This window comes from Suricata suricatta, chromosome 8 (genome assembly GCF_006229205.1).
Source record: "Suricata suricatta isolate VVHF042 chromosome 8, meerkat_22Aug2017_6uvM2_HiC, whole genome shotgun sequence".
Lineage (NCBI taxonomy): Eukaryota > Metazoa > Chordata > Mammalia > Carnivora > Herpestidae > Suricata > Suricata suricatta.
The window spans coordinates 13038003-13062683 of record NC_043707.1 but is presented as its reverse complement, the minus strand read 5'-3'; the positions used below and the strand labels follow the sequence as shown (position 1 = coordinate 13062683).

At 52.7% G+C, this 24681-nt stretch overlaps 1 protein-coding gene across 5 annotated transcripts in view; it reads right to left on the bottom strand.

Annotated features, from left to right (window-relative positions):
- XYLT1 (xylosyltransferase 1) overlaps positions 1 to 24681 on the bottom strand; it is a 291549-nt gene that overhangs the window by 118852 nt on the left and 148016 nt on the right. For all 5 annotated transcript variants that reach the window (XM_029948070.1, XM_029948068.1, XM_029948067.1 and 2 more), the window contains exon 3: positions 10277 to 10784. In XM_029948070.1, coding sequence (XP_029803930.1) covers positions 10277 to 10784 — 508 coding nt within the window. The remainder of the gene's footprint in view (positions 1 to 10276; positions 10785 to 24681) is intronic.

Here is a 24681-nt window from a genome sequence, read left to right as displayed (position 1 = left end):
AGGGAGAGAGAGAAGGGAATCCCAAGCAGGCTCCGCACTGCCAGCACAGAGCCTGACATGGGGCTCGAACTCACGAACAGGAGATCATGGCCTGAGCCAAAATCAAACATTGGATGCTTGACAGACTGAATCGCCCAGGTGCCTGAGACACGACTGTCCTCACATCCCAGGCTGTGCAAGGGCTGGCGATCCAACGGCGCATGCACACAGAGCAGACCTGGCCTTGGGCCTAAGTGAGGACCACGGAGGATCCCGGTGGAATGGAACACATGAACTAGTGAGAAGCGGGTCATGTGGCTCGGGGCACACTGGCGGGGCACCTCAGGGAAACTTGGGGGGGGTGGAATATGGGGAGGGAACCGCAGACGACTTCCAGAAGGAGGTGATATTTGAAGGAACCCCTCACCCGGACCAGCCAAACACTGTGAGGGGAGAGAAGCAAGCGGGGTGTGTTGGTCTGTCTACCAGGGAAGGGCTGGCTGGGAGACAACTTTCATCACAGGCACGGGCTCTCTCTTTCTGCGCTAGGTCAGTGCTTTCTGGGCCCCAGCGGGCCGACCCAGGGACGAAACGGCTCAGAAGGCCAGAGCGCTGTCCTCGGACTGCTATACTCTGCCTCATCCTGGGGCAGTTTCCGGGCAAGATACTCACAGAAGCTGAGAAAAGCATCACCAACTTCCTTGCTGTGGACGCAGGTCCAACCTGCCCACCCTGGAGGCTTCTGGAACTCTCACCAGCAGCTGCTGATTTCTAAGAGGTGATTGGTAAACATCAGCTGGCTGGGTGGAGGGAAAAACTAACCTGAAAGACAGGATCTCACCCAGCAGTCCTAGGAGGCAGGCGGGCATCTAACAGCTACTGCGCAGGTGAGGAGGGAGGCCTACAGATCACAGACACCTGGGCAGGGTCGCTTACCACTGACCCAGGGGGGCGGGGGCCGCCTTTCAGATCGTTAAAGGCCAGTCTGGTTCAGACCCTTTCCCTGACTGTGGCTTAGCTGGTGAGAGCAAACAGCCCCGGACACAGGGCCCGCGTGAACCTGTATCACTGCTAGCACGCTACTGGAGGCAAGAGTGCCCTCTGCGGCTGGGACGTCACGAGAAACAATGGTCCCCCAGGAGGCGGGGTCCCCCACGAGCGGGGAGCCCGAGTCCAGGGCTAAGAACGTGGGTCAGTCCCCAAAGGCAGAAGGAACACAGCTGCCAGGAGAGAGGAAGCAGGACCCGTCCTCGGTCCTCGCCTTCTAGAACCTTCCCTGTCTTTGGGGCTGATCTTCACCTGGCTGTTCCGCGACTTCACTTTGCTCCCCAAGGACATACTTCTATTTCATTCTTCTTCACTCAAGGGAAAGATGGGGAGCATCTAACCCAGACCGGGGAACTCAAGGCTGGGAAGACGACAGACTGAGGCTCCTGCTCAAGCCCAGAGCCCCCTGGGGCAGCACTGCTAGCTCCCCCACCTCCCGGCCACCTGCTCCTGCCTCAGGGCCTTTGCACAGAAGGCACCCTAGGCCCTGAGTGTTTCCCCGCCTGCCTCTCACCTAGTTAACTCCTCCCACCCTTCATCTCTCACCCCAACTACCGTGCTACCACCTGTCTCTGAAGAAATGATGCTCCCTGTTGCAATTCTGTATCGATTTTTGTGATCATCTGACTCATGTACGCACCCCCCTACCTGTCACAGGCTACAAGCTCCATGAGGACAGGGACTGTTTCCTTTTCCCTCTAAATGAATCCCCCAAATCGAGTGCTCAGCACAGACAGCAGATGCTTGATGCATAACTGATGGATGAAGGAAAGATCTCAGTAGATCCAAAAACTTGAAACTGTTCCATTTGGGGTTTGCTCCTCATTTTATGTTCTTCACATAAGAATGAGACCAAACCCATGTCTGACCACCTTCTGTCCGCTGCTTTCTGGAGGTATTTCCCGGCTCCTTGCCCTCTCTCCACGCGTATGTCAGTTTACCACTACCCCAGTCTCTCAGTGCATCGTCTGCCCCTCCCCCCTGCCCAGGGCCGTGAGCTCCGTCAGGTGGGCTCTCCTCTCTCGCTTACTGTATCCCAGGGGGCAGGGTAGCTTCTTGGAATGAATTCGTTGAATGAGTGGCTCGAAAGAAATAGATTTCAGAATGCTAAGGGGACGAATGATGTTTATGCCCAGGACGGGCTTCCAAGGGCATCTGGGGAGCTCTCCTAAATTCTCAGGGAGGTGCAAGAAAGCAAGAGGATGGATTATCAGGGGTTCATTCGCTCATCGAGCAACGGGTAACTCCCGTGGGTCTAGCATGGCATCAGGTGCCAGGAGACTCCATGATTCTGCCCCAACGTCCCAAAGGAGAACAGGCCAAGTGCGGAACCGGAATTATTAGCAATCCTGCGTGGCCTGCAACATTCCAGGTGAGGGAGGCTGGCCCCCCGGCGTCTCCACATGCTGTGGGGGGAAGGGAGGGCCAGTGCTAAGGGGAGGGCGGTCTGAGGCATAGGCATCGATCATCTCCACCCGGAGCTGGGCTGACAGTCAGGCTCCCCGCTGCCTCCCCGAAACTCAGGAGAGTCACCGCGTCCCCCAGCCTCCCTCTAGCCTCGAATGAAAGGGAAGCCGATTCACAAGACTCTCAGCCGAGCTGCTCGGAGCAGCGGTCCACGAGTGTGGGTTATAGACACGCATCCCGTCCCCTCGTCTGTAGGTGTCATTGCAAGCACATGAGACGGGGGAAAAGAAATACCCATCCAACCATGAGCCTCTGGTCTCAAACATGCTCTTTCCGGGGCTGCTGTTTGCGTCTTCTCTCTGTACCTAAGCCTTTCAGCTTGGCAGTTAGGGAACAAACACACCCTAATGACAAGTTTTGAAGTGAATGGCAAACCTGGACAGCTGGCAGAACGTTCCCAGGGGAGGACGAGGAGGTGGAGAAGGAGGTGGGCGGGAGGTGAAGGGGGCATTTATGATATTTCCCATAACTACATATTTAGCTTTCTAAAAAGCCTTGTGGGTAGCAGCTGGCTTTCTTTATGATTCCAAGACTGGGAGAGTGGGGGGATAAACACGGCAGGGCTTGGGAAGGACAAGGCAATGTAGGACTGGGCTGGTGGGACTCGCCTCACAATGGAGGCGGGGGGTGCTCTGGAGCAACTGTGGGCCACCGCTGCTGGCACATAGTAGGAGCTCAATAAATGTTTGCTGAAAGATCAGGTTTGAGTGGACACTGTTCTGAGGCCAGAACACCAAGTGGCAGTCACCGCCTGCTGGGCTACTGGCCAATCCCAATAGCTCCTACCAAATGCTCTACTGGGACCCTGGAAGAACCCTCCACAAGTGCCCTGTTTTGACGCCTTCCTTAAAACAGAATCAGATCAGAAGTGAGGTCACTTGCCCACTGATGCAGCCCCTCTGGAAAACAGTATGCAGGTTCCTCAAACAGTTAAGAATAGAACTCCCCTACTACCCAGCAGTCACTCTCCTAGGAATTTATCTAACGGATACAAAAATGCTGATTTGAAGGGGCCCATGCACCCCGATGTTTACAGCAGCACCATCAGCACTAGTCAAAGTATGGAAAGAGCCCCGTGTCCACTGACGGATGAGTGGATAAAGAAGATGTGGAACACAAGGGAGTATTACTCGGCGATCAAAAAGAATGAAACCTTGGCATCTGCAACAACGTGGATGGAACTAGAGGGCATTATGCGAAACAAAATGAGTCAGAGAAAGACAAATATCATGACTTCACACATATGTGGACTTTAAGAAACAACACAGATGAGCATAAGGGAAGGGAAGGAAAAATAAGATAACAGAGAGGGAGGAAAATCGTGAGACTCTTAAATACAGAGAACAAATACAGAGAATGAAATTTTCAAGCAAGGACAAATCCTGCCACATCCAACAACAGGGCCGCCTGGAGCCACAACGCTGAGCGGCCGAAGCCTGTCCCAGCAGACAGACGCGGGTGATGGCCCTTACGTGAGGCATCTAAAATAGACTCCGAGAAACAGAGTGGGATGGTCACCAGCGCTTGGGAGGGCGGGGAAGGGGGGTCAGTGGGTGTCAAGTTTCAGTTGAGTAAGATTCGTAAGTTCTAAAGATCTTTTGTACAACACGGAGTCTACGTGTAGCAACACTGCACTGTACGCTTAATTTATGTAGAGGGTGGATCTCCTGCTAAGTACTCTTATCACAACAAAATAAGGCACAAAGTCCTTGAAAGTAGCATAAAGTTTGGACTCCTAAGGTGACTCAATCGGTTAAGCTTCCAATTTTGGCTCAGGTCATGATCTCGTCGTTTGTGGGTTCAAGCCCTGCAGCGGGCTCTGTGGTGACAGCTCCGAGCCTGAAGTCTGCTTGGGATTCTCTGTCTCCTTCTCTCTCTGCCTCTCCCCTGCTCACGTGCTCTCTCTCTCAAAAATAAACATTAAAAAAAAGTTTTAAGGACGATTAAGTTAAAAAAACAAAAAAAAAAAAAGCAAAGTTCGATCCCGTCAGAAGCAGTCAGTTCCTCCAGGGGCTCCCATGCCACTACAGATGACCTGTGAGAGCTCCCTGTCATGGCCTGCCTCGCCCCAGGGCCACCTCTTCTCCCTAGGTCCTCGCTGCGTCCCCTGCTCTAGCCACCTGACCTGGCTGCAAGGTGCCAGGCTGTGTGCCAGGACTGTCCCTCTCCCCGGTGGCAGGGCCCTCACTTGCCGCTCAGAGATGCCTCTGTGGTCAACGTAACTCAAGTGTCCCCTCCCGTGTCCTCTCTGTCTGCCTTGTCTTCACGGCTCTTCTCACACCAGACTGGAGGGCCCTAGACCCTTAGCCAAAAGCCCCCCAGAGAGGGAACCATCGTCCCGCAGACCTCTCAGAGTCACTGTCCACCTCAGCTCAGGGAAGTCGGTGGCCTGAGCGGCCCCGGTAGAAACCCCGCAGGGACAGGGCCCTTCCCGCATGTGCTCACCGCTCCATCGGCCGGCCGGCCGTGGCCCACGGCTGCCAATTTCCGTATGGCCTTCCAGGGAAAAAGAGGTTTTTACATTTTTAAATGGGTCAAAGAAAATCAAAAGAGTAACATTTTATGGCACATGAAAATTATGTGAAATTCCTATTTTGGTGACCATCAGCGAAATTTTATTGGAACGCAGCCACGCTGGTCCTTTATTGATAGAGTTACTCTTTCACGCAGCATCGAGTGGCTGTGACAAACCATATGGCCCACGGAGCCTCTTAGTTACAAGCTGGCCCTCTATACACGACACATGCAGAGCACCGGCTCTCTACCCTGCCTACTGGGAGCCCCATAAGTGAGGTCTGCAGACTTGTTCTGGACTCCGCAGGGTCTCTTTCCCCTCCCGGAGAAGCCCAAGAAACACCTCTGGGACCAGGTTTGTCCAATCCTGGGGAACCGCCACGGAAATACCTCCTCTCTGCGGGGCTCTGTGCCTTCCTCAACCGGACACCAGTGAGGGTCTGACTGCGGCCGCTGTGAACCCGGCTGGTGGAAAGCAAGCCCGCCCCAGCCACTTGGCCGCACGGCAGGAGGATCAATGTGGCTTCACCACCCCGCCCCTACTGCGGTGCGGCGCCTTCGCACTTTCCACAGCTGCTCTCAGCTCATCAGGACGGATGCCGCAAAAAATCTGGGAGGGATCGGGGCTGAAAGGTGGGGAAACTGAGGCCCAGGCCCCAAGGCACTCAGGCTGGCCAAGCTGACATCCACGTTTCCGTCTTCCCTCCGTGCCAGTCTGCTGGCCATGCTTTCTAAAAGCCAGCTATGTGTGCTGTGTAGTCATCTCACTGCCCCCAGGATGCAGAGAGACGGACAGCAGACACAGCCCCCAGGATGCAGAGAGACGGACAGCAGACACGGCCCCCAGGATGCAGAGAGACGGACAGCAGACACGGCCCCCAGGATGCAAAGAGACAGACAGTAGACACCACCCCCAGGACACAGAGATGGACAGCAGACCGCCCTTCTGCAGCTGGCAGTGCCATCTGCCACTCTCTCTGAAGCAGGAGGCCAGCTACTGCCATCCAGAAGCCCATGTGTCCAGAGCCTCTGGCCTCCCGCACAGGATGATGGGTAAAGACCATTGCCATGTCCCTGAATGGTTGCCTTTCTATTGGAAACCCCCTTTCCGCCCATCTCTAGCCTTAACACTCCAGCCAGCTCCCCGTCACGTGCAAATGCTCGTGGCCCTGCAGCCGGCCAGCTGACTCCGAAGAGCTAGCCCTTTGTGCCTGTCACTCACCAGGGAACCACCGTGTCACCCAGGGGCTCAGGCCCAAGTTCCTGGTCCCAGGAGCCTGCCCCAGCTCCCAGCTGACAGATTTCTCTGGAAACGTCTCCCATCCTCCCCTGCTTATTCTCCACCCGAAAGTGCATGCTGCAGAAGCAAAGGCCATTTGAAGATCGCTCCACTGGCTTCACCTCGCACAGCAGAGCGTAAAACGTAGGATGGACCTGGGTAACTGGGGCTGGGAAGGGGGTCCTTTCTCAGGGCCTTTTAACTCACGATGGAGAGAGGCTAGTGGCCTATGAGGTCTTTGGAGGGGTCTTCCTGATATTTAATTGCCCCAACTGTGATAAGGCATTAAAACCTGCATTACTAGGGGTGCCTGAGTGGCTCAGTCAGTTAAGCATCCGACTTCGGCTCAGGTCATGATCTCACAGTCCATGGGTTCAAGCCCTGCGTCTGGCTCTGTGCTGACAGCTCAGAGTCTGGAGCCTGCTTCAGATTCAGTGTCTCCCTCTCTCTCTGCCCCTTCCCCACTTGCTCTCTGCCTCTCTCTCTCTCTCTCAAAATAAAATAAAGACATTAAAAAAAAATTCCTGCATTAGCACCTGGCACCAGAATGCCAGCTACAGGTTGAAGAGTCTTTATCAAGGAAGCCATTTATTTGAAAAACCACCTCTGCCCTTGCCCAAGGTCAGTGCGTCTCCTGTGGCCAGAGCTTCTGGAGGAGATGTGGTCCAGGAGGCCTTCCCGGAGGAGGTGGCATTTAGGCTATGATCTGGAGGTGTGGGGGGAGGTGGCAGCCAGACAAGATGGGGTGCGGCAGGAAGTCACCATTGAGGAGGCCTTCTCTTCTCTCCTCTTCTCAATGCCCCCTTCATGTACACACTGCCCACAGCCAAACACCTGCTCTGTGCTACCTCCCCTCCGCACCAAGCCCTTATATGCATGCTCCCACTGCAGCCGGCGATCCTTATGAGGATAGGGTAGGAGCCTTTATGTCCATCTGACAGATAAGGAAGCTGAGGCAGAGAGGTCAGGGTCTTACACACCTAGCAAAGGCACAACCAGGATTCAAAATCCAGTGGCTGCACTAAAATCCCTTTTTTTTTTTTGGAGCTGATAGGGTAGAGCCCCCGTGCCCTTAACGCATCTCCCTCTTGGTAGCTGTTAGTGGACGGCATACAGAGCCCTCCTTTCCAGGGGAAAATGCTCTGCTTTTCCAGTTGCTGCCTCCGGGAGGCGGAGTGAGTGGCCAAGTCACAAAGGCAAGGAACGGCCCCAAAGATAGCAAACCTGCTCCTGGGGTTCTAGGACTCTTCCTTTTCCTTGAGCGGGGCTAGAATGAAAGGGCCGGGGTTGGGTGGGGGAGGGTGGGAGGAGCAGGAGCCATTTGGAAAAGTCGACATTCAAACTCCATTTCCTTTCCTCTGGGTTTTTCAGACTTCCCACCACAAAGAACTGTTTCCCTAATTACAGCCAACTTCCGGCGCCACATCGGCTGAAGTCTGGGTGATGAGTTCGGCAAAATGACAAACAGGTGCATACATCCGTGTGTGCGCATACATCCGTGTGTGCGCATGTGTGTGTATTTACACACATATGACATCCCCCCACCTCCACTTCCTCATTTAGCAGGACATAAAAAGGACCACGGGGCTGAAGCTCCGATCCTCCTACGCAGAGGGAAATCCGGGTGTCATGGCTTCCAGAAAGGGAATACAATCTCCGTATGGGGTGTAATTACATCTTAGCTTTCTGCAGAAGAATAGTTTATGGCTTAAATGCTATTAATTGTAAGCCGTTTTGTTCCACGGGAAGTTGTTCATTGATAACTACCCAATTAGGGTTATTTTGCAATTAGTCTATTCACAGTAAATTTATTGCAAAAGGGGAGGCTGTGGTGCAGCAAATTAATGCATTGCCGGGCTGGGTGTGCAATGGCTCTTAAATGCCAATCTTATTAACCAGCTCAGAGGTCCCGGGAGGCTGTGCCGTGGCGGCTGACGCAGCGGAGTCATGGGGGAACCCCGTGAACCCCTGCTGCACGGCCAGGCTGGTGGTGTCCCGGCAGGGCCGGGCAGGGGTGGTAGCCCAGCTCTCTGGCTTCCCCACCACCCCCTCCCCTTCCCTCCTCCCTCCGAACCTGAGGAGGGAGAAACACAGCCTCCGGGTGCAGGTCATCCCCGAGGCCTGACAGTTTGAGCTAAACTGAGACTTTCTGCTCCCCGAGGAGGGAAAGACTCTGCAGCCTGAGTGCCAGTACCAGCTCCCTATCTACCAGCCACGCACCTCTCACCAAGTCCTAAGCCTCTTTCAGGCGCAATGTCCTCATCCATACAATGGGTTGATAGCAGACCTGCCTCCTGGGGCTGTTGTGAGGATTCAGTGACCTAAGGCATGAAGTGGGTGGTATATACCACTAAGTGAGTTTAGCAACTCGCAGGAGCAAGCAGACTATGGCCCGCCCACCGCAGGTCTGCACCCTGAGGGATACTGGAGCGTAGCGTAGTGCGCTGTGCATGCATCGCCCACGGCTCCCTCGGTGCACAGAGATCGTTCAGCCCACGCAGCCTCCACTGCTTTCTCTCCCGCCCGTGGCAGAAACCGTGTTGGCCCCTGGTGGGGAGAGGGCCCACTATTGCTTTCACGGAACGGCATTCAACTCGGACCTCCGACACTTCTCTGCCAAGTCACGTGCCGGTTAACAAAAGATTCTGGAAACTTCTTCCTCCATGTACTTGTTCCTACACCCTGTCAGCCAAGTCCCGTCAAAAGTACACATGCAGACCGCATGGCCAGCTCAGACTAGGGCTGAAATGCCAGGGAGACGCGACCCTTTCTTTTCAAATCTTCCCCTTTAAAGGAGAGGAGAGTCCTGACACACATTCACAACCGAAAAGTCAAAAAATAACAGAAGAAACACCGCGGAGGAAGCCGAAGGTGCCCGCGCCCCGCACGAAGGGGAACGAGCACGTGAGGGGTTTGCGGTGTATCCCCTCCCAGCGCTTACACACACGGCCACTCTCTACCTGACCCAAATCCTAAAAATCTGAAAAAAAGTGAGGCTCACGATGACAGTGCTGACGTCAGGGGCGGGATGCATGAGATGGGCTGAGAGCAAGCACCAGCTCACTGTCTACCCCTCGTGCAGGCGCCGGGGGAGGGGACACACACCGAGAAGGGCACGAGGCCGTCAAGGGCATGATGTCAGGTGCGGAGATGCAACAAGGAACACCTCACACAGCTTCCGAGCCCCCCTCCCCCCGTGCTTATGAATACCTATCAGAGCCCCGACTCCTCCCTCCAAGACATCTGCTTTGTCGCCGGCCATCCGCACATAGAAGAGTCCCCAGCGCAGGGCAGGAAGCGGGGAGCGACAGACGGCGGGAAGGAGGGAGGAAGGAAGGAATTTTAGCTGGAGGAAAACAGGAAGGTTGCTTTTGCAGAGCCTCCAAAGTCAATGTAACCAATTAGAAACGTTTCAAATCACCGTCAATTATAATAATATTCCTGTCAATTTTAATGCCAATAGTCTGCTGAGACACAAGACAAAGCATATCGATGCAATCACTGTGGATTCCCCGTCAGCCCTGATTTTGTGTATTTTATCCGTTCCCATAATGGCAACTGGTTAGAGCTAGAACCAAAGGCAACTTAATTTTTGCGAAGCTTTTTACATATAATTTCAGAATTCAGACAGTCCCAGAAAAAAAAAAATCTTGAGTATTGATCAGGGGTTTGAAAAATAGGGTGGTCCTGGGGTGCCTGGGAGGCTCAGTCGGTTAAGCGTCCGATTTCGGCTCAGGTCATGATCTCACGGTTCGTGAGTTCGAGCCCTGCGTTAGGCTCTGTGCTGACTGCTCGGGGCCTGGAGCCTGCTTCAGATTCTGTGTCTCCCTCCCTCTCCACTTCTCCCCTGTTCACACTCTGTCTCTGTCTCTCTCAAAAATAAACAAACATTAGAACATTGAAGAATAGGGCGGTCCTTCTCAGAAGGCCTGAGAACGGGGGCAGAATGGGACGGCATGGGAGGGAAACGGGGCTGGGGCTCAAGCTTACCTTCCAGGGGGCAGAACCGAGTCACCTTCTTGGGCATCAGCAGCCCCAGCTTGTGGCGGCAGTAGGTCTCCCCGATTTCCTGGCGGCAGTGCTTGGACTTGGCACGGGACAGGGCGGAGATGGCCTCCTTGCCCGAGATGTCACACTTGGGGGGCTGGTCATACTTGATCTCAGAGGAGCTTCCCCCGCTTTTCCGGCCATGGGGCTGTCTTGGGACATCCTTCCCACGGCTGCTGTTGGCTGCGGCTTTGTCACTGGGAGGGGGCACCTCGTTGGTGCCCTTGCCCGGGAACGGATGCCCCTTGCCCTTCTCCTCCTCCAGCTTCCTTTTCAAGAGCTCCTTCTGTCTGCTAGGGGCCTTCTTTGCCAGCTCAGGCTGGTGCTTTTGCTTTTGAGTCCTGGGTGCAAAGTTGCTGTTGTCCACATTCTCAAAGTCTTTGGGGACGGAGTTCTCATTGTTGCTGTCTGTTCGCACCTTCTCTTTCGGCCGGTGAGAAAAGTAGCCATCCTGGAGAAGATGGGCGGGGGGGGGGGGCGGACAAAGGAGAGAAACGTCACTGAGTGGTCACGCCAAGTTAGGTTCGCCCCTGGAGAGTGCGGCACGTAGGTCTGGAGGACTGGGCCCTGGTTTTGCACCAGACCTTTGCTATGGGCTTAACTTCAAGGTAGACGTTTCTCTCTGGACCTCAGTTTCCCCCACCGGAAATAGGAGAATGTTCCAACTAGAGACTAGGGTTTGAAAACTCTAAAGTGCTATGACCATGGTCCTCAATGCTTTGTAAGTAACTACACCTCCCTTTCAGGTAAGTTTCCTTGTACGTTTCTGCCACTGGATCATGGATGTTTTGTTCTAGCTTCCTGTTTAAATTCTAGAAGTTTAGTTAAGGGCTGGAAATGTCATAATAAAGTTATAAGACAAGAAAATACAGGTAGGATATTATATACAATTCACTGCCTTCGGACAGGCCGTGATGGAGCCAGAGTTAATTCTAAGCGGAGACCTCCTGCTATTATGGAGAGGAACCCTGTTGCATTATGATCTTTACAGCGAATCCTGGGGGTAGGGATGCAAACTTGTAACACTTTTTTTTGTTTTCTTTTGTTTTGTTTTTTAAATGTTTTATTTATTTTTGATACAGAGAGAGACAGCATCAGAGGGGAGGGGCAGAGAGAGAAGGAGACACAGAACCGGAAGCAGGCTCCAGGCTCTGAGCTAGCTGTCAGCACAGAGCCTGACGCGGGGCTCGAACCCACAAATGTGAGATCTGACCTGAGCCGAAGTCGGAGGCTTAACCGACTGAGCCACCCAGGCGCCCCAAACTTGTAACACTCTTGTGTTTGGGCTTTGACTCCTGAGGTTTGCACCTGGAGAACTGATTAAGTCACTCAGGAACATGAAGAGAAAGGCCAAGCAAGAGTCACTGTAGACACGACACATGTTACTGGTCTTTCCAGGAAGGCCCCCAACTGAGCCTCTCCATGCATGGGGGCTGGCCTTGGCCGTTTCCAGCACAGAGCAAATGTACCATTCAACTAATACCCTGCATCATTTTCAAAACACATTGCCTCTGCTTAGAGCCCATTACCAAGGCTGTAGCCTGAAAGAGTACCCACTGTTCCAGAGCTAGCCCCAGGGGGACCTCTAAAGCCACAGAGACCGCTAATTGGTTCCGTAAATCTACCCCTGTTGCCATAGAAACACAATGGCCATCAGGAGCAATTCTGGGGGAAGACCTCCTCTTCGCTTTTCTTAAACATGCCTGCTAACAGTTCCCAGGGAAGAGGATGGTGGAACGAAATGGCAGAGGCAGGGCGGGGGCTGGTAAGTGGCTCAAACAGGGGCTGGTGCACCACACAGCTCCTACTCCAGCAGGTCCGCCAACTGTGGCCCCCGTGGGCCAAATCCTGCGTGTCCTCCTCCTCTGTAAATAAAGTTTTATTGAAAAAGGGATGCCCCGTTGGCTTATGGATTGTCTATGACTGCTTTCCTGCTCCAACACCAGAAGGGATGGTTGCAATACTCACTCTCTGGCCCGCTTAAGTATTTCTATCTGGCCCTTTAAGAAAAGTACGCAGGCGCCGGCCCTCCAGGAGTTTGGGCTCAGGAGGTTCCTCTCCCCTGGGCTTGGTTTAATCATCCCTGAGCCCAGAGTCTCCACTTGGCCCAGCAATGGTCTGGAGAAGTCACACATGGCTGCTTCCTTGCCGCCCGTGCCCCATCTCCCAGGGACCAAGCACCTGGATGTTACCATGACTCTCATTCTGCAGGTGAGGGAACTGACCGTCCATGAGCTTGCCCACGGTAACCCAGCTGGTCGGTGGTGAGGCTGGGATTAGGCTGCAGACCCCACGGCCTGAGTTACCAATTCCCCAACCCACTTCCAAGAAGCTACAGAGCCCCCTAGGTGCGGCTCACTCCATCTCTTCCTGCACTGCAGCCTGGCTTTGGACCACAGGATCCCTTCCCATCCCCTCCAGCCCAGCTACATGGATCTGGAAGAGGCGTGTCACCTCCTAAGAGCCATCTCAAGTCTGATGCCTCCGACGCTTCCCCTCGCTGACGTGTGGGGATCTCTGTTACTGCACAGAGTAACTCATCCTGACTGATACAGGAGCCCACCCAGGCTGTGTTCTTCCTCTTGTCTCTCCTCAGATACAGGAGCCCATTTCGGCGTGCTGTTTTTGGTTTGTTTTTGCCCCTGACAAAAAATCAGTTCGAGGACTACTGCTATCTGCAAACATGCGTTTAAACTCTGACCCCAAGCTCGTTTTCTAGGAGTCAACAAGGCAGGAGTCAGCGGAAGAGGTCCTCACAGCCACCTGCATCCTCTCATCCGACACAGCCCTCTCTTTCCTCATTAAAGGAGATCCCAAGTCTGAGCAGAAACCTCCATAAGCCACCGAATGCAAAAGCTCACGTTCTCTACCACTTTCAGGAAGAACTTCTCCAGGCAAAACCAGACACAGGAAACCCTGCAATCAATGAAGCTAATCTGAACATCAGAGACTGGCCGATTCCTCCCGTTAATCTGTGCTCTCAGGGCCAAGCACCACCATCGATTCTAACAGAACTCCTGATTAATGCGTCATCTACTCAGAGAGGCCCCACGCTGGGGACGGTCAGCTCAGGGTGGCCCTGTGGCCTTCCTTCCGCCTGGCCCCAGACACTCCACAGAGGCCAAAGAAAACCAGAAGAGTCAAGTGTAAGGGGGGAGGGAAAGATCTGTTTTCTGGAACCAAGAGTTCACAGATTCTCGATAGCTTCCAGAAAAATCAGTGATGGGCACAGTCAGTGAGCACCAGGCATCATTCCGAGGTCTGAGACCTCCTGGCTCATGGACTCAACTCTGCTTTCTAGAGCAGCTGACAGATTCTCCCTCGGCTGTTTCCTCTCTGTTCTCTTTCACATTTTATTGTGGTTAAGAGTTCTTAACATGGGACCTACTATCTGAACACATGTTTAAGTGCATGACGCTGTATGGCCAACAATAGGTGTGATGTTGTGCAGAACAGCTCTAGAATACGCTGCTGCAGAACTGAGACTTGACGCCACTTGCTTATCAACTCCCCATTCCTGCCTGGCCCAGCTCCTGTCAGCCGCCCCTGTATGGATTCTCTCACGGTGACTATTTCAGCAGCCTCATGCAAGTGGACTCATGCATTATTGGTATTTCTGTGACTAGCTTGCTTCCTCTTGCATTTTGTCTTCCAGGTCCATCTATGTTACTGCGTATGGCAGGATTTCCTTCTCTCTCTTTTTTAAAAAAATGTCGTGTGTGTGTGTGTGTGTGTGTGTGTGTGTGTGTGAAATGAGCAGGGGTGGGGCAGAGAGAGAGGGAGAGAGAGAATCCTAAGCAGGCTTCGTGCTGTCAGCGCAGATCCTGACGCAGGGCTTGATCCCAGCAACCATGAGATTGAGAGCTGAGCTGAAATCAAGAGGTGGATGCTTGGGGCGCCTGGGTGACTCAGTTGGCTGTCCAACTTCGGCTCAGGTCTACGAGTTTGAGCCCCGTGTTGGGCTCTGGGCTGACAGCTCAGATCCTGGAGCCTGCTTTGGATTCTGTGTCTCCCTCTTTCTCTGCCCCTCCCCCGCTCATGCTGTCTTTCAAGGGTGAATAAACATTACCAAAAAAGAGTTGGATGCTTAACCAACTGAGCTACCCGGCACCCCAGGATTTCCTTCTTTCTTAAAGGCCAAATAAGATTCCACTGTATGGATACACCACGTTTTCTTTATCCATCCCTCCACGGACATGAGATACCACTTCACCTCCCCAGTGACACTTCGCCTGTGCGGCAAAGGTAAACAGGCCTCTTCTCCTCTTTCTCCAGAGAATCAAGACTCAGAAATCCAAATCCAGGTTCCCTTCCTTGAGGGGGTTTCCAGGCAAATACAAGCAAGATAACCATCTTGTCCCCAGCACCCACGTCCCCTCCTGCCATGGCCCTTAACACACGTCTCAAAATCCTCTCAAAAACACCGAGGGAGGCAGGCAGGAGTAGTCCTAATTAGGGAGGAAATGAAGGCAGAGCGAGGTTAAGTAACCTGACCAAGGTCACGCGGCTAGAAATGAAGTAACTCAAACTCTCTGGCCTCAGTCACCTCATCTTGAAAACAGGAATGCTGCGAATACTTTCCTCTTGGGTAGTTTAGTGAGGGTACGTGTATGTACAACTTCCGGAATGTGCCCGCCATCCGGAGCAGGAGGAAGAATAACCACTGAACCCGGATTACATTTGCCACCAGTGAGCACTGGGCCTCGACCATCTCACCCCCGATGGTCTCCGCCTGCAGGACAGATGGGTGATTATCTTCTCATTAGGATCAGCTAGCTGTGTCCCCTTCAGTCCTAAGCAATCCAACACGCTCACCTTGAGTTATTTATGTAAATGCAACCCTTTGACTTATTTTATTTTAATGTACTTATTACAATGATTGTACATTCAAATGTTTGCTCGAGAGCTCCCAAACTCTAATTGCCCTGCTGCCGCTGCCTCGCCTCCAAGCCGCAGCTAGACTCCATTTTTATTCGAGAGAAATAATTAAATGCAATAATGTCCTCCATTCCCATTCAACCTTGGGCACGTTTAGAGCCAATTTCAATCAGGTAGAAATATGCTAAACGCAGTATGGCTCCGAGACGCAGGGTATGTGACCCGGCCTGCTGCTGGGAGGCGAAACGGGACCTGTGTCTGTCTCACCTTGTGATTTCAGGATGGGTCTCTCCTCACCCCATCGACTGAATCTGGGTCCCTTGTTTCTGCTTTAAGGAGGTGGGGGTGGCTGTTTTTTGTTTTTTTATATACCGATCCACTGATAAACCATTGCTCCTATTTTTTGTACAGAAAGAACCCTGGACGGGCAGAGAGAAGACCCGGGCGGTTGTCTTGCTTTGGAGATGGTCCAATTTTCTCATCTGCAAATGACAGGTCCTGTATGTGTGTTACTAAACATTTTCTGAATTAGTCATTAATCAATATGACCGACGAACAATGTTCTGCCCTTCCAGCTCATTGAGAAGTAATCTGAGGGACAGAGACCAGGGGTGACGGAAGAGATGGACACTCCCAAGGGCATCATGTCCCCCTCCTGACTCATCCTTTGATGATTATCTCGAGTGGCACTTGGACCTGGGAGACCTCACTTCATTTCTCTGTGCCTCAGTTTCCTCATCCAACCCCAGGGGTCTCAGATTGGCACCTTCCTCCCAAAAACCAAATAGACGAAGCATAGAACAAAGGGCTTGACCCACGCAAGGTGCCAAAGAAACACGCCATCTATTAGAAAATACACGTACGGCACTTAAATGTCCCCAGCTCTGCTCCAAGCCCCTCTGCACCTACCAATTCATGCAATCCTTGTAATCTATCAAGAAGATCTCTCCCCATATGTGCCTGAATCCAGACCTAGGAAGAGGGGGAGCCAGGATTTGAACCGGGGTAAGTCTGGGTCCAGTGGTCATGCCGGCCAACCCCCCAGTGCCTCTCAGCAGCTATTAGGAATAGGGATGGTGTCAGAGGGACGAGCTGTCCCTCCCACTTGCTCACCACGACCAGTTTATGGCTTCCTTTTGTGCCATGTAGACACACAGCCAGATGAGTAGTGGTTTGCCGCTAAACTCAGTGTCTGAGGCTTCATTCCAGTCACCAGGGTGACCGAGGCCATTGGGAGGGATGCTGGGGGAGAAGCCCGCACCTGCTTCCAAGGACCTCCATGCCAGGGTAGATGGACAGTGTAGGGGCAGTGTGCATGGCTGTGCCCAATTAGAATATGCAGTTACCCAGGCTACCAATGCAAATAGACCTAACCCAGGCCCTTGCTCAAGCTCATTGGCATGCACAGCACAGGGCTGGGCTGGCCAGCACTTAGGAGCCCGTGGGCCTCGCTGGGCATGGGCGGGCCCTTCTTTAACAGAACCCTAAATAATAAGCCTGGTGTAGTTCAGCAACTTATGTTAACGGGGAGACATGGCATGGGACACAGCATGGGGTAAGGAAAGAGGGTGCTGGATGGATGGAGCTGGCTTGCAGTCCAGCCCTCACCCCTCAGCCCCAGGAGGAGAGGCAATGATTAACCTCCCAGAGCCTCAATTTTCTCATTTACAAAAAAGGGGGCAAGAAGACGCACTTTGCAATGGTGAGGCAGAAAGTAAATAATATGGCACACTTACATTTAATTCTATTTAACAAAGAACATTTCGCATGGTGCTTGATGCAGCCAGGGACGCGAGGTACAGTGCATTCAGATCAGGCCTCTGCCACCTGCTCAGCGGGTGCTCTGGGCACAACACCTGTGTGACCTTCACTTTCCCTCTCTGTAAAATGGACCTAACTGGCACCTCCCTCACGCGGGCCTCTCTGAGAGTTCAGAGTTAATACATGTCACGCATTTAGCAATAATGGCAGGAACTTAGAGGGTGTTAGCTACACTTCATTAACATGGAGTCAGTGCTTACGGTGGTGGTGGGTGACGTGGTGGATCTCAGAGTGTGGTCTGGGGGTTCCTGCGGGTCCGTGAGGCCGCTCAGGGATCTTCAGGTCACTATTTCCATCAAAATACAAAGACATCCTGTTCCCTTTTGCTCTCGTTCTCTCACAAGCACCTGGTGGAATTTTCCAGAGGCCACACAAGGTGTGAAATCGCGGCAGACTGAAAGCCCAGAGCAAATGTGACAACCTAGCAGATAGCACAAAGATTTGCAACAAAGTAAATAATGCCTCTTTTCACAAAATGTGTTTTTGTTGTGGGAAACATATTTTTTTTTTCAGACAAATGTTTCCTCGTGCAGACATGACCTGGGGGATCACTGTTATTTTAAGAAAACTAATGAACATTTTTAAGAGTGTCTTAGTTTAAAATTCAGCATACAGGAAACAATTGACAATCTGTAAAACCTATGTAAACCAAAGCTCTGTGAGAGTCTACAATGTTTTGGAAATAGATGCAGGTCCGCAGATCAACGTGTTTGAGAAGGTTGGTGTGATCCGTACTTGCAATTCTAAATATCCTCTCATTAACTGAAACGAAAGGTTTAGGACTTTTTTTAAGTTCTGGTGTCTCCCTATAAGCCAAGCCTTCGGATTTATGCTTTATTTACACACACGATAAATATACATTAGATAGAAATCTAGGTCAAGTGGAAATAGGGCGCTGTTAAATACTTTCACAGAGAGAGGGGCAGCAGGAATCCAGATCCCCAAAACCCCAGAAAGATCTTCTGGGAAGGAGAGCGACCCGCTGGGAAAGATTTCTCCTGGACCAAATTCTAGCCGGCTTCCTGAGAGCCCTTTTCAACTAGGTCTCAACCTTGGCCTATAAAGCCGGAACCGGCAGCGACACAAGTTTCTGACGGCTCAAGGCCACATTCCGAGGATGATCCCCCACCCTCCCCCTTTGTCGTGCCTACCTGAGAAAACTCGGGGCTGCCCCAAGAATTTCGTTTGTTCCAGCCCACCCCTGGTGACCAGGCCTCTGTGTCCGGGCCTCCTGGGAGGGCAGGACCAAACCTGCATACACGCCAGTGAGCAAACCCAGATGGGTTTCATACGGACTAACTTCCTCTTCCTGCTCTTTGCCTTTTTCCCTTCTCGCCCAAGGGGACATCCACGAGGACTGGACCCCAATACAGGAGACCAACGGAAATGTGCTCAGAGCCCGACACAGTCTTAGCCCACCAGCTTCTGCCAGTCCCAGCAGGCTTCCGGATGGGGCAGGACCAGAGGAAAAGGGGGCCCGTGTAGGAATGGGGGGAGCTCACACAGACCACCTGGGATGACCGCCAGGCACCGCCCTATGCCCCCGCTTTGGGATGGCTAATCTGTTCCTCAAACAGGCTCAGCACGGAGGTTGGGGGCCAGCGCTCTACAGCCACCGCCATCTCTGTCCCTGAAGCCCTACCGGGACAAGGCCACGCCGCCAGAAAAGCAGGCACTGCTTCAGATAAGGAAGGAGGCCAGGCCAAGCTTGCTCAAGGTCATTCGGAGTATGTGGGGTGGGGTTGGAGGCCAGAGAGGTGAGGGTACAAAGTCAGATGCAAAGACAGAGGGGGAGGGGAGACGAGCTTTCTAGAAAGGACTATCATACCACTATCTTGTAACAAAACGCCCAACACACAGAAAGGGTCTCTGCAGGGAGGCCCCAGAACTGTGACAGAAAAGAAATGGTCTCTAAGGTTGGCGCCTTCCGGAAGACAGAATCCCGTTTGAATAGAAGTTTGCCTGCAATTAAAACTTTCCATCAATTCACATTGAGGGTCATGATAGCCAAAGGTGGAGAGACAGAGCAGGAAAGAAGGGGTGTGTGGGTGTGTGTGTGTGTGTGTGTGTGTGTGAGTGAGTGAGACAGAGAGAGAGAGAGAGAGAGAGAGAAAGAGATAAAGGGAAGGGGGAGGGAGGAAGAGGGAGAAAGCGAGAAGGAGCAACCCAGTCTTGGGCCAGGGATCAAGCCGAGGACACTGCTGACCTCTGGGCTGGCTGACACTCTGCTGGGGGAGGTGCAGTCTAGTGCAGGTAGGATACTGAGCAGCATCTGTGACCTCTACCCATTAGGGGCCACTGAGACCCCTTGTGAAAACCACAAATGTCTCTAGACTTTGCCAAGTGTCCCCCAGGGAGGCAAAATCACCTCTGGTGGAAAAGCCCAGTTCTGGGGGCATGTGGTCTGGAGGCCGAGACTAGCGGGCCTTAGCAGCTCAGCTCACACCCTGTCCCCGTCCAGCACCTTGTGACCAGACAGGTGATCAGAACAGGACAGCTCAGCCAGGAGCAAAGGGCCTGAGTTAACCAGGCAAAGGCGCTCCAGAGAGGGTGAGGGAGGGGTGGGAGGTGGTCACAGTAGCAGGTGCATGGCGGGGGGGGGGGGGGGGGGGGGGGGGGGGGGGGGGGGGGGGGGGGGGGGGGGGGGGGGGGGGGGGGGGGGGTTGGGATGAGGGTTAGGGTCCCCAGCTGGGCAAGGGGTAGCCTTGAGGAGGGGAGGGGCAGCCCTTCAGAGTATGAGTAGTCCCTGAGCTGAAGGCACATGCCTGCATTTCAGCCAGAGGTCAGTACAGGGCGCCCAAAGTTTCCGTCAAAGGCACGGATGCTTGGTTTCTCTGTAAAGGCTTCATCGGTTTGGTTTTTAATCCCTGCCATCATTTCAAAGAATTTTTTAAGGTTTATTTATTTTTGAGAGAGAGAGAGCAAGCGAGCAAGAGCAAGCGAGCAAGCTGCCTGGTGACTCACCTACACATGAAAGTTTGAGAAGTGCTAGTCCAGGGTTGGTGTGCGCCCCCCATCCTTTCCGGAATAAAATCTTTACTATTTTTTATTATAAGTTACCTTTATCTATTCTTAATGTCATTGCGCGGTCAGGACATCGATCTGATTTAGAGTTGTTGAGTCTAAGTAGGTTGTAAGTAATGGGTTCCACTTCAAGATAGATAAAAGGAATATTCTAGAAGATGTGCTGCATTAAGAAGGGCTGGGTCTAACAGGGTTGAGAATCGCCGGTTTATTCGTTCTACGAACTTTAATTGGGTGCCTTTTCCCTGCCAGGCATGGCAGAGGCAAAGGAGAAGGCGGCGAATTAAGATGTGCTTCCTGCTGTTGATGGAGTCCGGGCACAGAATCCGGACGTGGCCGTGCACATAAATTATTTCACTACAGGCCGGGGAGTGAAGGGCAGTGGGGATGGATGTGGGCCGTGGTTGGGTTTCGTCAAGGACTAGGCTCCAGGAGAGGGGAGGAGGCTTTCACACAGGAAGCCATTCCCAGCCCCAGTCTGGAGAAGAAAGAGCATAGCCTCGTGAGGCAAAGAAATCAATGGCAGGAGAGACCCAGCAAACCGCAAACTTATTAATAATAAGCATCGTTGCTGACATTTATTCCAAAGGCTGCGCTAAACACTCAACACAGATCATCTGTGAAAAGTCCCAGAATGACCTGTTAACTAACTCCATGGGGGGGGGGGGCCCACTTCCACAATGTACAGTTAAAGCATCACGTGGTGTCTGTAACTATCTCAGGTGTGATTTTATTTCTCAATTAGACTTTGGTAAGTCTGGGGGGAAAATCCCAGAGAGCTCTTTGGCAGGCGCCATGTAACATGCCTCACGTCGCAGCGCATGGGTTTAAAATCCACCCACCACTCCCAGGAGCCATTAACAACTAGCCCTCAGAGGAGGGCCCCACGATTTCCAAAATGACCCCTAGGGGGCGATACCACCCCCACCAAAGACCCCGAAAGAAAACCATCCATCCCTAAGTGGACTGAACTCTTTGAGGAGGAGACAGTCAGCATGTAGACAGAGGGTTGCTTGAGTTTAGGTCCTTGGTTCAAGTCGTTCTGCCTCACTGCCTCGATCTCTGTGACTCGAGATGAACCCCAGCTCTGTACCCCCAAACCCTGAGACGCTCTTTCATTCTCCCGTGTACCTTCGTTACTCCTCTTGTCCGACTCCCCAGAAGCATTCCACCCTCTTCACATTCTCCGACCCACGTCCTCTGGGAGAGGGGCACTTAAGGAGACAAATGGGCCTCCTGTTGATGAAAGGATTCCAGCTTTCAAACCCATCCTTTGCATCTGCCGGGCCCCCCTTTCCCCTCCCAAAACCCTGCCACAAGTGGGTAATGAATGACATACTTGTAAGCTCATTACTGCAGAATCTCTGAAGAAATGTAAATGCTTGCGGAGCCAGCGATATAAAGACGCCTGTACATAAATAAATATATATGCCTCCACACACACCACACACACACACATACACACAGCCAATTAATTTATTTCATCTGAAAGCCCTGAGCCATTTGGGGTGGGGAGAGAGAGAAGGGGAAAAGGCACCTGATATTGGCATCCCTGTAATTTCACAACTAAGCTTCCCAGGCAGCTGCCAATAAATTATCTTTACTATGCAGAGGTACAAATGAATATGCTGCTGCCACCCCCTAAATCTCCTTTATGGGCCTGTGTCGGCCCGGGCCCACCCTGCCAGGGACGGGGGCTTCCACGCCAGTTTTTGTTGGCCATGTTCTTATCCGGCAGCCTTGCTCCCTGCAAAATGGAAGCGCCCCTCCCCTTCCTGTTTACAGGTGAGGTTGGCATCCCGACAAGGGCTATGGTGGTTCAGTGACAGCAACCTGCATCCCCAAGCTGCTGAAAAATGAAGGCCAGGGCACCTGGGTGGCTCAGTCGATTGAGCGTCCGACTTTGGCTCAGGTCATGATCTCACAGTCTGTGAGTTCAACCCCCACACTGGGCTCTGTGCTGACAGCTCAGAGCCTGGAGCCTGCTTCGGATTCTGTGTCTCCCTCTCTCTCTGCCCCTCCCCTGCTCATGCTTTGTCTCTCTCTCTCTCAAAAATAAATAACAAAACATTAAAAAAAATAAAAAGAAAATGATGGCCGCACTCTGGACTGAGGGTTACTGTGGTCTGTGGGATGGGGTACACCGTTCTTGGTCACACAGTTCACGAGACCCTGCCACAGTCCCTATAGGTTTCAGAGGTGGGTGGGGGGAGCTGCAAAACTTCCTCACAATCAACCTTTACGGATACTAACATGACTCGAAAGGAAAGTTCTGGTGACCCTGTTCTGATGAAATGTGTCTGACACCCATCTCCCGAACGGTGCTGACAAGGAGGTGCACCGGGCAAGCACAGCCCCTGTGACATGCCGGAGGGCTCTGGGATGCTGGGGAGCTCCTCTTTGGGCTGGAAACCTGGCTCTGCCACTTCCTACCTGTGTGGCCTTGGGGAAGTTAATTAACCTCTCTGAGCCTTCCTAGGGAGCATGCACATAATAACATCCAAACCTCCCAGGGCTGGTGAGAAGCTATGCTGTCTTAACCAGCGAAGAAGCACAGCTCAGGGCTCAGAGGGAAGTTGAGATGAGGTAGGTGTTACCATTCCAGCCAAAATTCTATCTGCAGGCAACCCTCCGTGCATGAATTTGTGCCTGTTTACGGAGTACCAAGTGTACGCAAGGCCCTATTCTAAGGGGCAGGAATAGGTCTAGGAGTAAGACAGATGCCTGCCCTCAGGGATCTTGCATTTTTGTAAAATGAGACCAACAACCAGCTTATCAACTCAATAAGAAGATTAAAACAGACTATGTATAGACTGTGTTGTGGAGGCAATGCTGAGTAGTGTACGGGTTTCAATCCACACATTTTAAATTCATGCTTCTATTAAAGTCAGTACAGACCCCGACTGGGTCTTGAACTCACGAAGTGTGAGACTACGACCTGAGATGAAACCAAGAGTCAGATGCTTAACAGACTGAGCCAGCCAGGGATCCCTATCCACCCATTTTAAAGATGAGGGGACTGAGACCTGAAGAGATGATCTCAGCCAGATGAGGAGCCAGGCCTGCCCGGTCTCAGAGTTGAGAAGGTGAGGCAAAGCGGAGAGAGCCCGGTGCCTCGGTGACCGAGGAAAGGTTGTTTATATCTCCTCTTGCCCCTCCTGTTCTGGGAAGTGTCATGCATCACCCACGTCCAGGCAGAAGATCTGCTGACTCTTTTCTTTTCATGTTTATTTACTTTTGAGAGAGAGAGAGAGAGAGAGAGAGAGAGAGAGCGCGCGAGCATGAAGGGGAGGGGCAGAGAGAAGGAGACAGAATCCGAGCAGGCTCCAGGCTCTGAGCCGTCAGCACAGAGTCCAATGCGGGGCTTGAACCCATGAGGTACGAGATCCTGACCTGAGCTGAAGTCGCACTCTCAGCCGACTGAGCCCCCCACGTGGTCGTGGACAAGCTCCTTATATGAGGGGCTGAGCAGAAGCACCTCTTCCTGCATGACCAGCCCTGCCTGGACTTCGCTCCCCTTCATCCTCAAACTGCGCATGGAACAATCCAGGCGGACGGTGGCTCTGGGAGACCCGACAGACCACAGTTGTTCAGGCCACTAGATGGCTCTTGCTGTGAACTGCACAGTGGCCCAGGCCTCTCGCTCGCTGTAAGGCAGGCCAGCTTCTCTGATTCTGAGTCCTCAGCCTAGGGGGCCCTGCAGGATCTCATTCTGGCTCTGGCTGACTTCCTGCCCCAGGGTGGGTCACCTTCTCCCTTAAGGCAGTATTTCCCTTAGGACTTCTCACTTAAGAGGTGAGTCAGCGACGGGGCTCCCAAGCTGACTTCGAAATACAGGCCAGACGTCAAAGTCCCCCAACAGGTCAGCGCTGCTTGCCTTTCGAGCTTCGTGATTCTTTCTCTCACCTGCAATGCTGAGCGTGGCTCCATGCCGTCCCATCGGCCCCAAGGACCTTCCATTTACTTCCTCGGTTGACCCTCCTTTATCATGAGGAATGTTATCATCCTCACTTGATGTAAGCCTAAATGGAGCCTCGGTGGGAAGGTTAAGTGACTCACCCACTGTCACACGGGTGGGAAGGCGCAGGGATAGGATCAAGCCCAGGGCTGATTCCAAAGCTGTGTTCTGAACTTCCCATCTTTATCTCTCAATGGAGGTCTGGCAGTGTCTGAACTCAGAACTGGGGGTTTGGGTGGGGGGTGGGGACAGACTGTGAAATTTCCCCTCCTCGTTGGGTCTTGGGAAGTAGATAGAAATTCATCTGTCGCATCTACACATCTCAAGTCAAGACCAGGAGAATCCTAGTGGACACCAGGTATTCAGGATTAAAAAAAATTTTTTTTTCTAATGTTAGAGAGCGAGAGAGCACGTGTGAGTGAGCACATGCATAAGCAGGGGAGGGACAGAGAGAAGGAGACACAGAATCTGAAGCAGGCTCCAGGCTCTGAGCTGTCAGCACAAAGCCCGACGCGGGCCTCAAACTCATGAACCATGAGATCATGACCTGAGCCGAAGTCAGATGCTTAAGTGACTGAGCCACCCAGGTGCCCCCAGGATTTTATGATAGAGTCCCTCGCTCCCTGATGCACCTCTCATCACTGCGGCCGGGCCAGCATTTTCTATG